This window comes from Rhea americana, unplaced genomic scaffold, assembly GCF_003343005.1.
Source record: "Rhea americana isolate MKP2758 unplaced genomic scaffold, rheAme1 scaffold_75, whole genome shotgun sequence".
NCBI lineage: Eukaryota > Metazoa > Chordata > Aves > Rheiformes > Rheidae > Rhea > Rhea americana.
This window is the reverse complement of record NW_028186923.1, coordinates 807,981-824,404: the sequence shown is the minus strand read 5'-3', so window position 1 is coordinate 824,404 and position 16,424 is coordinate 807,981. Positions and strand designations below refer to the sequence as shown.

Genomic DNA, 16,424 nt, shown 5'->3' with positions numbered 1-16,424 from the left:
GAGAACTTCCACCTCATGCTGCACGCCAGCTTGGAGAGCGCTCAGCGGATTAATCAGGGTGCCTAATTAAGGAGACAAACATTGCTAGGGCCCAGCCATCCTTTTTTGCAAAGTTGGAAACTGTATTGTGAGCAAGGCGAGTGGTTGCAGGCAGAAAAGAGAGTTTTGTGGTTAAGATAGTTAAACGGAGCCCCGAAGAATGAGATTTTGTCTGTTTGCTGTAGTGTTGCTACAGACACTGCTTTGGCAGGTAATTAGCACCGTGCTCATTTGCTGCATGCCTGGTGTGGCTCTCTGCTCTGATGTGCAGAAGTGCAGAGCAGTTGCACAGCAATGGAGAGCATCGTTTTGTTGGAGGCTCTCTGGTGGAGACTGGTCTAACTCATACCTGGCTGGACAGGAAAATTAAGGGAGAACTCCTGCCCTTTCAGAATTAGGTTGGGTTTCATCTCCGGACCTGCCGAGTTGGGCTYGCAGTGCCTCTTACTGTCCGGGAGAGCTTGGGGAGGGGGAAGAGCTTATGGACTCTGCAGGTATTACAGGGGTATGAGCCAGAGGGAACCCCACTGGGGAACTGAGCGATCTTTCTGCAGGGAGAAGTTTGAAAAATACGGAGGAAGCCATGAAGCCACGTACTAAACAGCAAGCATGAAATCCAGTCCTGAGTAGTGCTCTTCCAGCGCGCACGGTCCACGGTGGTGGTGATCGAGGTCGTGGAAGAAATGAAATTTGATCCCGTAATTGAAGATTGAGCCATAATCCGTGCAAACCTGGGGTCCGAATTAGAGATGCGAGGGCAGCCTCGAGTCTAACGTTTCTTAGCTTCTGAGCAATTGATTTTTATAATCTTCACCTTCTTTTAATTTAGAGGGGCTTTTTAATATTATGGCTTTATAAATATTATAATCAGACATCAGGAGTGATGGCTCAAGAAATACAATTGGATTTTCTGTCTGAAATGATCAGTCATAGATGGTACTTAGAAATTAATCTATTCTGGCTTCTTGGCAACTATGAATATTCAAAATAGGAAGCATTGTTCCCCTCTGAAAGCTGATGGGATGTATAGGGATTGTTGGGTTTTGCATGTGTTTTTACTGTGATGGGGGGGCACATTAGAAATGTGATGTTATTAGCAGTTTTTCTTAAATTGCTAATTTCCATCATACCAGTATTATGGTAATGATGAAATTAAATTAAATTAGCATATCRTATAGCAAACTGCAAAACTGTGAATATATTATAACGATACAAGGCAACAGATAATTGCTAGCTTAATAAGAAATCATCCTCAGCAGAGATAATTCAACCTTTTTCTTCTTCCAATCACCGGGGACAGATTTCTTGCTTATTGATTATCCCTTCATCTGCTATCAATTCAGTCTGAACCTCTTGATTATGTGAAAATGTCTCTAAATACTTTAAATTCCTTGTCGTTTGTCAGTGCACTTGTCTCATACCTGGGCCTGTCTTTCCCTGTGCTGACTTACGGCTCCTTCTTCTGCTTGCAGTTGGCATCTGATTCTTTGAGATGAATGAGATTTGATTACCCAGTGCACTTTGGGAGCGTATTATCTACCTTTTGTTCCATGTAAATCTTACATGTTTTCTAAATTGAAGGTTTAATTCTTTCTTTTGCAAAAAAATGGCAACAAATCTTAATAGCAACTGTTTAAGTGTATTCTCTAGAATAAATATTTTCCCTAGTATTTACTTTTCAGAGAACTCAGGGTTGAAGAGAGTAATTTGAATTACAGATGTTTTCTATTTGTGTCTAATATCTTTCAGACTTACTGAAATTATTTACTTTCTAAGGATTTATTTACTTCCAATCATTGCCTCTTTCATTTTTCTCTATCTTTTGCAGTTCCACCATGGTTTTTAATTCGCCCTTCAAATCTTTATGCCTACGAGAGTATGGACATTGAGTTTGAATGCGCCGTATCTGGCAAACCTGCTCCTACGGTGGAATGGATCAAGAACGGCGAAGTGGTCATTCCTAGTGACTATTTTCAGATAGTGGTAATTATCCAGCCTTTGCTCATTATAAATTTATGTTTTTGTGGATTTTGAAATGTATTTTCATATTTGATCCACTCACAGCGTTCATAAACTTGCCAGTTTTCCTGAAGAAAGCAAATCAGCTATCTCCTAATGCAAATAAGGACTATTTCCTTGAGATTATGTCAAGTCTGCTGATGTTGTCRCCTAGATTTAGTGAGATATGAACGGTTTCTTTCCAAGGGGAGATAAAGATTTAGGAAATGCTTTAAGTTATTCATAATATTGATTACTACATTTTAATGGCTCCCCTCTTCACCACTGTTCTTTGTGAACAGAAATAATACATCTTCTTTCCAAAAAATTTTGTACTCTGGGACAGCAGATTAAGAGTGGCAAACAAAGCAAATGTGCAGGAGGAGGAAGAGTGTAATGCCTTGGCTTATTGATAAAGACAAATCTTCTTAGTGTCTCCTTTTAAATACAAATGTTTGAAACTTCAAAGTAGTYGAGCAAGGATTAGAGAAAACGTGTTACTGGTGCTCCACAGAGCTGTGAGAGCAGGAGGAGGATGCCCTTGATAAAGAAAGGATAAAGTAGCACCAGGGCAAAACAGGGCAWGCAGCAGAGCCTCCAGCGTATTCAGGGTGCACCGTAGGGCACGTTTTCGGTCTCTGTTAGTGAAAGGAGTGATGGTCTTAAACGGGAGCTGAGAAGCGCTATGCACAATTCACCTAATTGGGCAGTTCTTTCATTTTCTCAGCATCTTCCTATCCTGTCAACATTTGTTTAGAGTCTCAGGTATTAAAAATAAAACTGAAGCTTTTTACTGTGAGCATAATTCTCATCTGACAACCCTCCATATGTATTGTATTGTTTGTATTGTGTTTCAGATTTGTTAGAGGAAATATTTTATATTGCTTCAGGGACAAGAGGAATTATTTCTTAGGTTGTTTTTTTGTGAATCACAGTGTTCTAATAATGATAATGGTCATTTGATATAATTACGACTTTTCCAAGAAAATTATTGGGCACAGTACACAAAATAACATCCCTCCACAGGTCTCCAACCTCTTTTAGTTCAAATACCCTTATTATATAGGCAGTGAGGCTGAGAACTTAGTGAGTTTTCCCCAAGCACTGATCTAGCTGTCCTCTCCCAAAGGCAGCAGCTGTTGTAAGCAAGCTGAGGTGTTGGTGAAAATCTCAGCAAACACAGGGTGAAGATGTCCACAGGCCATGAGATAGGGCTTTTTCAGAGATGTGCCTGTTCAGTGCTTTTTGATCTCCCACCTTCTCTCCAATTTTAATTATCTATCAATAATAAGGTTCATTCTTATGTGTTTTTCACACATAATGGAATTTCTCTGCCCTACAGAATAGCAAGTTCAACCTTTTTTATACATCATTGMGTATTAGAAAACAGCCAGAAGTATTAAGTGTCCAAAGAGTGGAAAGGTCTATTGCTGTCTTGGTTGTGTAGTGGCAGTAGCTGAAAATTATTTCACTTTAAAATTTTGTRTTTACTGAAGATACAGTCCATCTAGAGCATACTCCTCACTCAGAGTTTTTTAACTCAACGTAATTGTTTTCTGCTTGTACTAACAGAAGGCAAAAGTTAAATGTGTCTCAAATGGAGTAAGCGCTGAGTGACCTTTTCTGGAGGATCTCCAGGCCTCAGGCTATAAGAAGGATCTGACCTTCAAAATATTATTTGTTGAAACCACATCAGCATTGGAAGCTATTTTAAATCTTCCCTGCAGCAAARAGCCAAAACAAGACAACGGAGCACCACGCAAGTGATGGCTGTCATTTGGAGCTTACCTCTGGAGAAGGGTGTTGGGTTGACCCAGTGTGACAACGGGAATTCATGACATGCACCTTCCTTAGCGGGGAACGTGCAGAGACAGCACATGTGTCAATGGATTCCTAATGAAGGTGCTTATTATTGCAGGCCTCCAAGGAGCAGGGCTGCACGAGTTGAGACTACATCCATAGTACCTTGCTTCACACATTAGCTATCGTGTAAAAGTCTTATAGCCTGCATTTGTTTGGATGATATTGTCTAATTAATTCTTTCCACTTCCTTTCTTTCTCTTTTGCTTTCTCTCTAGGGTGGCAGCAACTTGCGAATTCTGGGCTTGGTAAAGTCAGATGAAGGTTTTTATCAGTGTGTAGCTGAAAATGATGCTGGAAACGCACAGACCAGTGCACAACTAATCATCCCGGAGCCCGGTAAGATGCAAAGGACACACACAGTTGTAGATGTAATTAATACCATTAACACAAAAATCCCTAGTGGGTAGCTACTATTCTTTACTCCCTATCGTTTATCCAGCTGGCTAGCTGTAGTTAAAAGTGTGTTAACTGTCCAAGCTATCAGACACTCAGTTTGAGGCATTCTGTTCACTGAGGCTGTTACAGATGATGGCTTGTCCTAGAAATGACTCTGGAGGCCAGCTAAAACCTGTGTGAAAAGCCAATGGTGGTGTCTTGCCTTCTGTCAGTGGGCTTTATCTTGCTGAAATACAAGATGATGATCATCAATGAGTGAGGTGATGGAAGGAGATAGTCCAGAAGCAGGAGGGATTAGATCATATGTAATTCCTTGTTAGGTTGTTTTAGAATATTTCTCTTGGGGAGGAAGGGAGGAGGGAAACAAGCACTTCGGCAGTGGGATCTGAAGTACAGCCTAGCTTTGGGATTGCAAGGTTTGTGTCTACTCTGCATTCTTCTTTTGGTCTGAAGTTAATAGGTGTTTGATTTTGTGGACTGCACTCTGTTTTGGTTTGCTGCTTTGGGGGATTTTAAACTAACAGAAGGAGATCTTCATCTTAATCAAGACGTTACATAGAACATGGATAAAATCCTTTCATAAAGTTTCTGGGTTTTAGATGATTAATGCTGACCTGTCTTGGGCTACAGGTTACACTTGCTACTTCTCATGGATTATRTCAGTGAACTGAGAACAAGCAAATGAGCAGAAGCAATGTTCATTCTCTGAACTGGACTGGGAAGAGCTGATTCTCAGAAACCCACAAACACTTAATCCAGATGGCCCCACTGTGATCAATTAACCAGCTTGGTAGCACACACCACAGAATCTCTTTGGGAAATCCTTTGAAAAGTTTGCACATGACATCAGTATGAAATTCTAAAGCTTTGATGAAACACTTTCCTTCTGGGGAAAAAAAGAGGAAGAGTATGGGCTATAGCCCACATTCATATCAGCTGTAGTAGACTGACTCTTTTTTATTCCTGTTCGAGCAATGAGCAGAAATGCTGGCTGAAATCTCTTTATGTTCAGTCCTGCCAGCTTTTGTGTTATAAGCACCATTGTACAGACCGATTACATGCAGTACAGAGGGAAGCAGCAGCACCACATGGGCTTAGCCAAGATCATCTGATAGACAGAAGTACTGAGAAATCATTGCTGAAAGTGTTAAACCCTCAGTTTGCAAAGTCCCCCCCATGCATTTACCATACATAAAGTAAATGGTAGGAACCTGACTAAACCCTCTGTTTTCTACTTTGGTCCCAAATGAATGGCTGAACTTGGATTTTGCACACTCTTGCTCTTGCTCCTTCTCCCCTGTGGTCCAGCATCCCCTTTATAAGCCTTTCTTTTCTTTCCATTGCCTGAAAGCAGCTCCCACAGCAGAGACCTCGCAGCTCTAGACACCCGGGATGCAGACACTGTGCAGCTGTGAAACTGTACAGCTTACTGGGAAACATGTGCAGCAACTAGAGAATAAACCTAGTGTCTGGAGAGTCGTTATTTTATCCTCCTGCTGCTGATGTGCCACCTCAGCCTGTGCTCCCTCCTGGCCCTGCTCTGTCGGGCTCACAGGCTAACTGAGCGTGATGGATGCRTGTCAGGATCAAGAGGCTCCTATTTAGATTTCCACTTTCATACTTGTCCTGCATCTGGTGCAATGCAGGGTCTGCCGGCTGAGTGCTTCCTCTTTGCTCCATGCAGTCACCAGAGGTGATGATGAGGTTATCTTTCCTTGGGGACAAATGTGAAAATAAGAAGGCACTTAGAAAGTAGATTTCACTGGTGGAAGAAATATCTGTGTGATACTGCGGAAGGTCAGCTGGGATCAGAGGGACATTGTTCATCTCAAAAACAACCTGCTGCATTTCAGATCTCACCCTGGAGAGATGCGCATTTGTTTTTCATTTGTTTTCTTTTAAGCTGAATCTGACATTCAGCTCAGATTACATTTACATGTGCGAACATCTGCAGGAACGTACTGTAGTGGAGTTTAATCCAGTGCTAGGATGATCCTCGAAGAATCTGCATAACTSATCAGTGCTCCCACCTATTCATTGCTAGTGAAGTGCTGTCAGTACATTTGACTCTTTGTTTGGTTTTTTATTACGTTTGGCATTGGATTAAAATCAAAATACAAGAAAATGAAGAGAATACCCTAAAGAGCTACAGGGCACCATTGTAAACTGTCTCCTTTTCCCCTTTTAAGTGATGGTTTACTTTTTTCTGGCTATTTTATCTTATCTTCAAAACAACGCCACTCCAGTTAATCCGAGACAGTAGGGGCAGCCTGCACGGATGGTAGGGGAGCCACATATAAATACAGATTAAGCGCTGGCACCGACCGTCGTGGGAGGACCGTAGCCCTCAGCATTTAGGTTTGGTTGGGACGCGCTCGGCAGCGGCCAGTGCCAAGCGAGAGCCCTGTGGTGCCCGGCTGAGCCCGGCYGCGGACAGGCTGCTCCCGGCTGTGGCAGCCCCTCGCAGAGCTCCGGGCTTCGGTGGCTCTTCCCGAGAGCGTGTCAGTGTGCTCATTTATGGAGAGCGACCATCGCTTTGGGGAAACACTAAGAGGAAGCATAAACCAAAATATGATACAGAGSTAACGTAAGTCAAATAAACCCTTTACGTAAACTATAAATGATTTTACACTAACAGAGATTTATACCCTAAGGCAACATTGGGGTAGAATAGCCAATTTTTTTTGATCCGTAAAATCATGGATCATTTCTGCTTTTATTTATCGCAAATAACTTTGACCATGCCATGGGCTAAATGCATCATGCATGTTTTGTGTTAGAGGACATTACAAATTTTACTCGGGGAGAAGGGTCTAATCAGTCCGATCGCTCATACTGCTGCTGACATTGCGCAAACATGCGGATTCCTACCCACTTCTGACCACCATTAACTGGGGAAYCTGCAGTAGCAACACGCAAGCTGGCCTTGAAGCAAATGTAAATAAGATCAGCTTGAGACCCATCAAGCAGACGCTTGTAAGCAATGTGATGCTAAATTGGGATTAGCCAGTACTGAAATGAGAAGTGAAAGGCAAATGGGCTCGGAGTTCGGGTGGATAATAGCCTCCACTTTTAGTATTCCAGATGTGGTTATAGGATGCTGGCACCTATTTCGGTATGCGTTGCTTAGACTATAAAAAAACAGTGAGTTCTCTGAGAACTATAAAATTTCTGTCCTTTTTTAACTGAGTTTACGGCTGGAGAGGCGTTGCATTTAGTGATACATTATGACCTAGAAGAAGTAAGTGATGGTAGTTGGTCTATAGTATATGCATTAGTCGACAAATTAGTGTGTATTTGTGGATTCCAGAACACTTGGGGAAAAGACGTTTTGGGGTTATTTCTTTCTCTTCTCCATTTCTTTCCCATTATCAACTTTACTGCTACCGTCTAGGGAAGAGGCTGCTGGCAGGTATATAACAGGAAAAGAAGCCTGACTTCAAATGCTTTGCATTTACTTTAAAATGAACAAAAACCAGTAAACCACACGTCAGGATATTCAATTCTCCCATTTTCACTGCAAACGTCCTGGGTTGTTCAGGCTGCCTCACTGCTTGGCTTCCTCGGTTTGTGTATCCTAATTCCGCTAAAGGGAGGTGACCGCTATGGGCTGTATACCAGCTAGAGGAACTTGCAGTGATTTTAAGCAGGTACCTGGAATAAAGCCCACAATATGTGCTTCTAGCAAACGTACCGGAAAGCAAATTCTCAGCAAGAAAAAGCAAGTAAAAGAGATCTCAGATGACTGTCTTATTTTTATAACTGTGTAAAACCTGTTATTTGCACACCTAGGGAATGAATAGAGAACACTGTGTTAGTGAGTGGTGGACATGCATACTTCAGGTGTGAAGAATATCCCAGAGGGAAACCTCCCTGCGAAGAATTTAAGCAGTTACTTGCTTTATGGCWGTGGTTCCTCTCTGATCCATCCTTCAGATGTGGCACTGGGTGCTGGAGGGATTGTTTGGTTCTGCCGTGTGAAAGCCCCGCTAGAGAAACGGGTGAAGGCAGCCCTGAAGTGATCGGCTGGCGTATGCAGCGGATAATTATTAGCTATGTTTCTGCAACAAATTCCTTGCTAGACACATCTTTGGCTTAGGAAAATAGCCGTTACCAGAGGCTGACAAAAATACTGTAAATCATTGTGCGCTCTTGGCATCAGCAGCAGTAGCCAACGTGGCCAGCGGAGCAGGAAGGAGAATCAGCTGCTCCGCAGCGTAACTACCCCGGGAGGCGCGCGGGGCCCCGGGGCCGGGGCTCTGCTGCACGGGGAGGGCCAGGGGAGAAGCGAAGCCCTCGAGGGGCCGGGTGCTCGGCTCATCCCTGCCCCGTGGGTGCTTGGTTTTGTCACCAGCTGTTTGCTCGGTTCGGTTTGTTGTTTTCTTTCTTTTTGCATCCCTCTGCTTACAAGTTGTGTGACTCCTCCTTATGGCAGCTTTTCGGCTTAGCACCTAGCAAATCTAATRTTTTTGCACGTGCGAGGTGTTTGCAAAGGCTTTGCATTTGTCTGCATAACCAGACTTAGATCGGGAAACTTGTGAATTACTTTCCGAAACAGTGGTTGACTCAAGCTGTTCTCAATAACCTTTCTCTGTCCCAGAATTTCTATTAAAACCTTTCTGTTTTCCCCTGCCTTTATTATCAGCAAATCTTCCTCACTTAAAAAACAAAACCAAAAAAAGCCCTAATTTCATCTCTATAAGCTGAGCTAATTTTGAAATTAAAAAGCTCAAATTTTCTAGTSCTTGGAGGACTGGAACGACCAGTTAGGATGGTAAAACCCTGGRAAAAGCAGTGGTGCAGAATGTCCTGTACGGCAAAGTCGGAAAGCCGGCGAGGCAAGCGCGTGGCTGCGGAGGCCGTGCTGGTGGCACGCGGCACGGCGTCTCGCCGGGGGCTCGGTGCCCTGAGCTCGCAGTAGCGAGTTTGGCGGGGCGCAGCCCGTCCTGCAGCCGGGCTCGGAGGGGAGGCGAAGGGGGGGAGGGAGTGTTTCAAACCCCGCTCGTAAACGTCCGAGTGGAGTATGCGTATGCGCGTGGGTGTCTATATGTGTGTTTRTATGTGTATAGCAACGCGGCGAAAAGCGGTTTTGTGGGGATGTGGGAATTCATTTGTTTTCTGAGGGGCTGTTTAAGCATGCGGCGTAAATCACAGCGATCCCGGCACCGGCCGCTCGATGAGGGAGAGCGGGGCCGATGTGACTGAAGCACGTGTGCCAAAAATGTGCCGTATCGTCATCAAGCCTGGACCTCTGCCACCGATGATGGCTGCCCAGAGGTGCTTCAGGGCAAAGCGAGGCAACAGCTAGTAACCAACTGCAGTAAAATACACGACGTCCGTGGATGGGGAGAAGATCGACCTCCAGAACTGTGTTATCGTGTGCTTTTGTGTTGAAACAAGAGACTTTATTTCCTTATTTTGGTATGCATAACTAGTATGCTGCTCGCATTTATTGCACTATATAAGCAGTAATAATCATGATAATGCTAAGAATAAATTTTGTTTATATGCTTTTATGGTGGTCTTTGCCATAATATTATGACACCTTACTGGGGATTTATAACAGACTTATGCAAAAATGCAAAATTAGCAGAATATTTTTCTGTTTTAAAAAGTTGGTATATAAAGCCTATTCTCAAAACAGCAGAGGTGATAGAAGGCTGATAGAAGCACGRTAGCTGATTAGCTTGGAAAATTTTTGGATCTTCTGTTTTTGCAGGCATTTATGAACAATTTAGGGAATCATCTGCTAGGAATAATAGGGATATTTTAAAATGTGCTGGGGAGCATAGGAAAGGGATTAATTGAGTTTCTGAGTTTTTTTCTGTTTCTGCCTTCCTTTGATTCAGTGAGCCTTGCTGGAAAATTTGGACTGTGACAAATTACCAAAAAGACCATTTCCAGAATCCTCCTGTGGAYATCAGATGGTTAGCATGGTGTTTGGAGTGTTTATTTGATGCCTGGGATGGTTTTAGCATAAATCTRAATGTGTGAAAGTTGAAGGGAACAGTTCAAATCAGTTGTGATCAAGTTCTGGGATTGAGACACCTCCACTTTGGACCAAAAGGCCCTGAGTCGCTCAGAAACACRCAGGTGGGAGCAGCTAGGCATCACGGAGGTTTGTCCTCATGGCAGACTTTGAACATGGCTGATGCCGTTAGAGATACTTGATCTTGCTTAAAACACTAACAGAAAGAACAGTAACTGTGCTCTGTAAGAAGGTAAGTAGGAAGGGATCTTTCTCATCGTGTTGAATGAKCTACTGATAACTAAATGTTGGGAATCTAGAGGTGAGACTTTTCTCAGCAGTGCTGAGACTATGTTGCTGTGTATGAAATACCCAGGTAAGATAAGACAGGTTAGAAAGGCTCTACAGCCTGGTCCTTAGCATCTCACTTGAGAAGCCTGCGATCCAGGTCTTACCTAAAATTAACGTGTAATTTTACTGACAGCTTCAACAGGAGAGAGAAGGAGAGGGAGCGCAGTCCAAAATGCGTTTGGTGTTCGTAGTCCTGCCTGTACAAGTCGGAGGTGTGTGTTCATGCCTCTTGAAATCTGAGATGGGGAGGATCTGAACTGAGGTCTCCCATGTGCTGCTGATTGCTCCTAATGGGCGACAGCCCTGTACGAGGGAGCGGAGGAGGTTTTGTGGCTTGTGCTGTGCAGTTGGTGTTGTACTGTAGCCCACCATCGCTAACGTGGTTGAGTGTCATGGCCATGGCCAGCAAATGCAGGGTGTAGGTGTGGAGCCAGTGGGAGCTCTCAGGGTTTGGGTGCAGAYTGGGGTGTCTGGAGATGGACCCTTTGGTGACCCCAGATCTCCTGGGACAAATTTAGGTGCTTGGGAAGGTCCAGTGCCTTCAGCAGTATAGCACRTGAGTGCCAGACTGGAAGGTCCAAACCTTAAAGGTAGTCATCTAAGGGGTGGTTTGATACTTACAACAATTTGTCATTTCTGAATCRTTTTTAATTGAGCATAGAATTAAAGAGAGATTCAGAAACAAAGGTTCTCTAAAGACAGTAGATAATTTTGTAGAAAATACTGTGAAACCTATTGCAGCTAAGAGAGGAAGAGTTATTGTCCATATTCTAATAGGGACACAAATATACTTGAAAATAGATTAGGATAATTTGAAAAAAAATCTAAGAAGGGTAATAATCTTCTCTAATATTGTTATAATCTTCTCTAGTATTGTTAACCATTTAAAATCCAGCCTGCCATGATCTTATGTTTATTAATACAGGACAGATTTTGATAAATAATAGTCATGGGAAACTGAAATACAATTAGGTTTAAAGTGGCGTTAATTAAAATATCACTTACTATATATTGACTTTACGTGGTAACATCAGAATAATCACAAGATAGAATGAATAATTGCACAATTAGTTCTAAYKCTTCAAGATCCGTTAGAATTTAATTTGTCAGAACAGCAGCACTGAAGTGACTGTGTTATGAATATGGGAAGTGATGTACTTTCTAGTCTGGTGTGAGTTAGATGCAGACAATTAAATGCAATTAGTGTCACCGTTTCGTGTAGGAACTCTTAGTGCAAGTTCTGAGCTGCTTTTTCTTTGATTTTTTTTTTAAATTTTGTTTTAACCTTGGAAAAGACTTCCTGTTTTTAACAGCTGTTTTGTGAACGACTGGASCTGCGTACCTGAAAGCGTCGTTCCTCCTGTAGGACTCGGTTGAACGCGAAGCCGGTGTGTGTGTCCCCTCGAGCGGCTCGCTCAAGAGCTGCCCGGTCGGGTTTGGCATCGCTTCTGCGTTCTACGTTTCCGCTCAGAGCGAGGCACCGTATTACACGCTGGTGAAGAGCTGTAGAAAAACCCCCTGAAAGGCGCCGAGCCAAGTTCTGGAGAAGCCTGGACAGGATGTAGAGGCGGGTAAGTTGGGAAGCTGCGTGCGGCTCCTGGAGGACGCTGCCGTGTCGGCCCGGCGCTGCCCCGTGCCCTCGCGGGGCCGATGGGCTTGCGTTGCTGCCCGTTCTGTGAACGTGGAGGACGCTATACGTGTGTATATAGAGAGAGCCGTATATCCGTGCGACTGAAATGCRTGCTTATAAAGCGGAAAAGAGACACATGGTCTATATACAAAAGTGGGKTTTTTTATATACAAGCAAACTGAGTAGACCATGAGGGTATGCTAGCCTTTTCTTCGTTTTATTTTAAGGCTATAATGAGAGCTTAAAGGAGCGCTTAGGTGCGTTAACATACGCGKCTTAAGCAATACAGAGAAGGTCAGYGATAGCCGGTGGTCTTCCGAACGCGGGAAAAGGATAAAGGAAGGACGGCGGCGGCGGCTGCCCGCGGCCCGGCTGCGGTTCCGCCCGTGGCCGCCGGAGGCGGGTTTGCTGAGAGCRAGTTTTGAAGCAAGTTCATGGGGAAACGGCAAATGAATCTGCGGGCGCGCTTGTCGGAAACGTTCGCTTTCTATCTTTGCTCCCTGACGGAAAGATTTAGGGAGAGCAAAGCTTGCTGTGTCACTGCGCTGATCTCGAAACTTTGAAAGTTACGGCGTCTTGAAGTTATTCTGGAAGTTTTTATATTATTTGGTTTATACGGYAGTAAAATTTTTCATGCGTTGCTGTCCACCTGATTGCTGTTCTTGACCTGCCTCTTAAGTCATTTTCTACTCCTTGAGGAGCGCGGCCCGAGACCGCGCGTGCGGCAGAGCAAAGCCTCGCTCCGAGCTCCTTCCCAGGCGAGGCCGCTAATCAAAGCGCGTCGGGCGGCGTCTTATTTCCCACAGAAAATACCAGTTTTCACTGCTTTCCAGTTTTTGTGTGTGACGTTTTCATCTTTGAGAAAAAAGCCCACCAAAACCCGCTTTTTATTTTGGRTGCTGGATTTGTTTTACTTGGATTTTCAAAAGAAGAATAGAAACCTTGTGTAGAAAYCAGATGCTTTCTTTTTCCGTGAAAAACATTTTTTTTCGTTAGGCAAAAACCACAAACCCATTTTAAAACAAAMCAAGTATCCGAGCAGAGCGCGGCGGGCGTTCTGCCCGGCCGGGGGRAGCGTGCGGGTCTGCAGCCCGGTCGCAGCGTCGCGCTCTCCGGGGGCGAGGCGGTGGGCTCTCCGCGGCGCCCCGCGCTCGCCCGGCCCGCGTGCCGGCACCCCGCGGAGCGCTCCGCGCGCTCGGTGCAGGCCGCCCGGCACGGCGCTGGGCGCTTGCTGCTTAAAATGTGATCGACTGCAAAGTTCACCGTGTGCCGCGGACCTGCTGCGTCTTCTATAATAGGTCTGATAGAGGAGAAAATAAGTCTTTGCACCGGTGTGCTCGGGTGTTTTAGACRGTCTTCGCTCTCTGTTTGCTCCCGAGCGGTCGAGGCCCCAGCTGCATCGGTGTTGCGCTTTGTTGCAACAGGAGGATGCAAGAGGCATTAGTATGAGCTACCCAGACGTGCTGCCAGCATCGTGCTGCGGACTAGAATACATTGATTTTGCCAGCACCTACGGCTCCAGTGATTAAGGACTGCCAGCTTTTTTATTCCTGTGCGTGCGTGTGTTTGTGCCTGTGAGTGGATGTCTGCTTGCCTATGTGCAAAAAGTAATTTTTCAGTGTAACAAAAAATTAGAATCTGGGAAAGAATTAAGAAGGGYAGTGTTTGGCACTCTGCCACCTGGAAATAAAATCCATTTAATTCACCCAGACTATCCTTGTTATAGTGTTAAATATAGACTAAATASTTTAATATGGATTTATGTAATGAGCTCACAAACTGATTTTGCAGTGCAAGCTCAGCTTAGAGTTTAGGGGCAGGCAGTCTCTTATTTTCTTGTATCCTGACACAGCCCACTACCTTGGTGGTGGTGATTTTTTTCTGTTTTGGTTCTGATGTAGAATCAGACCTGTTAGCACTCTGTATGTTTGTTTACATGTGTAGGAAGAGAGAGTAATAATAATAAWAAAAAAGGCTCATGCAAGCTCCTGAGGGATGGATCAGGCACATTTCTTCTAAAAATGCAAATACCTTATCTGTCTCAGTGATGGAAGAAGCAGGCATCTCRTATCTCCCCCTTTTTCTCCTCTATCCCTCCCTTCCTTTCTCCCATTCTCCCCACCACCACTTAGGAATAATTTAATGCACCTTGTTTAAGCATTAATTATTTAGCTTGAGTGATTTGCTAATAATTTGCAGGGTGAAATTTCTTGGAAGTTTTGGCGCTGAATCCAAGCTGCARAGGTGCATCTTTCCCGCAGCCCTTCCCCTGTCTGGCTCCGTGGCCCCGGCGAGATGTAATTGTAATCGGTGTCTGGCTTGGGATGACAGTGTCAGCCTATCATTTCAGGGTTTAGAGCTGTGCATCGGATAGCCAGATTTGTAATTATAATGTGCTTTACTCCTATTTATATTCAGCAGCATTCTCGCCTCRCTGTTCCTTTCCCTGGAAGTGGAAGATTGGAAGGAGGAGGGCTGGCTTGAAGGCAGTGATATCCATTATTTGCTCAGAAAACACCCTGGTCCTCCAAGGAATAGAGGGCCAAGGTGAACAGCTATTAAAAGTTACCATTTGCTATCCTCCAGCACATACTCTAGAACTGGTGCTGTCCACATTAAATGTGCTGGCCCCTTTATATATAGAAACCGGCTTTTGCCTTGTGCGGGCAGCTCGAACAGGGGTTATCAGTGGTGGGAGCTTACGCTGTGCCCTAGTCACGCTGCTGCGAGGAGCGTGTCTCTTACGGCGGGCTGTTGAAGGTGGTTCGTTAATGGTCACGTTCGCCGCAAACGTACCTGCTTGCGACTTCAGCTGCGCTACTGCCGATGCAGATCTGCAGGAGTCACCGAGCTTACGCCACGGGAGCTGGGATCCGAGTCGTTCCCCTGCCTCCCGCGCCTGCCCTTGCAACGCTGGGAAGTCTCGGAAAGGCCCGGCGGTTTGGCTCAGGCGGAAAGGCTCCTGCCGATCCGCTTCCCGCGCGCGAGCCGGGCCTGGAAAGGCGGCCGTGTGGCCGGCCCTGAGCAGCTCCCGGCTGCAGCCTGCGCGCGCGAGCCTGCTGCCCGGCAGGCCTGGGCATCGGGTTACTCTCCTGCAAGCGGAGGTCTTGGCTGGTGCACGCCGGCCTTCGGTGGGCGCGCTCCTGATTCACGGCAGCTTCCCCGGGGGGMCGCGTCTCTCTGGAGGAGCGCCGCGAGCCCGCCGTGGAGGAGCAGAGCGAGGGTCATAGAGCTCGTAACAGCTCATTCCTTCGTCAGCCAGCGTTAGGGGAAGCTYAGGTGTTCCTCGTTTCACTTTTGTTTGTTTCTGCTTTTAGGTTGTTGGGGTTTTTCCCTGTTGTTTTGTGACTTGGTGTCGAGTGCTTTTCTGAGCTGCTCAGTGATGTGAACGGCTTCGTTGCGGGAACCGCTGGCGGGATTTTCCCGGCCGAAGCTTAGCGCCTATCCGCCAGGTAGCAGCAACTGTTCTAGCTGCTGCTGATTAAAACGTTTACACCAGCATAGTTTTGGATAAAACGTAATTYTGGTAATCTAATGGCACGGAAGAAATCGCAGGATGAGAATTGTGAAATACTTGTCACAACTGCGGGCCCTGCAGAAGAAGCAGGAGCTGGGTGAAGAGCCCGAGAAGGCGYTGAGGATGCCTGCCTGCCCCGTTCGCCTCTCTGCGGGCGTTGCGGGGAACGGGACGCTTCGCGAGGTGACGCACTGGGTAGCACGGGGAGGGTTAGCAGCGCCGACCCTGCCTGGCCTCCGATGGTAATCTGCAATTGCGTTTTCTCCTTTATGGGAAGCAATGAAYGTGGACCAAGCATTAGCTGTTACCTTGAGGCAAAGACACATAAAATAACTTAATTAAGGGCAGCGTTTAATCCTACAGATTCCAGCCAGGTGCTTTGCCCTTGACAGTGCTGCGTTCGGGGCATCTCCCAGGGCTCCCGCTGGGTTCCTCGCCTTGCTGGAGCCCGAACGTGTGAAATGAAGAAAAGCCTTTGCTATAGTGCGACGGTCAAATCTGATCGCCGTTTTTCAAGCCAGATTACGACACAAAGCAAACAGAGTTAATTTCTATTATCTGTGACCAGATAAAAGTACATATCYAGACTCATAAATTACAACGAGTCCTCCTTAAAATAGCATTTGGTCTGCAAAAAAGGGAAGCCACACTACAGTCTGAAA

At 45.4% G+C, this 16,424-nt stretch overlaps 1 protein-coding gene across 1 annotated transcript in view; it reads left to right on the top strand.

Moving 5' to 3' along the window:
• DCC (DCC netrin 1 receptor) overlaps positions 1 to 16,424 on the top strand; it is a 547,514-nt gene that overhangs the window by 327,372 nt on the left and 203,718 nt on the right. The window contains exons 6-7 of the mRNA XM_085322164.1: positions 1,868 to 2,022; positions 4,116 to 4,236. Coding sequence (XP_085178290.1) covers positions 1,868 to 2,022; positions 4,116 to 4,236 — 276 coding nt within the window. The remainder of the gene's footprint in view (positions 1 to 1,867; positions 2,023 to 4,115; positions 4,237 to 16,424) is intronic.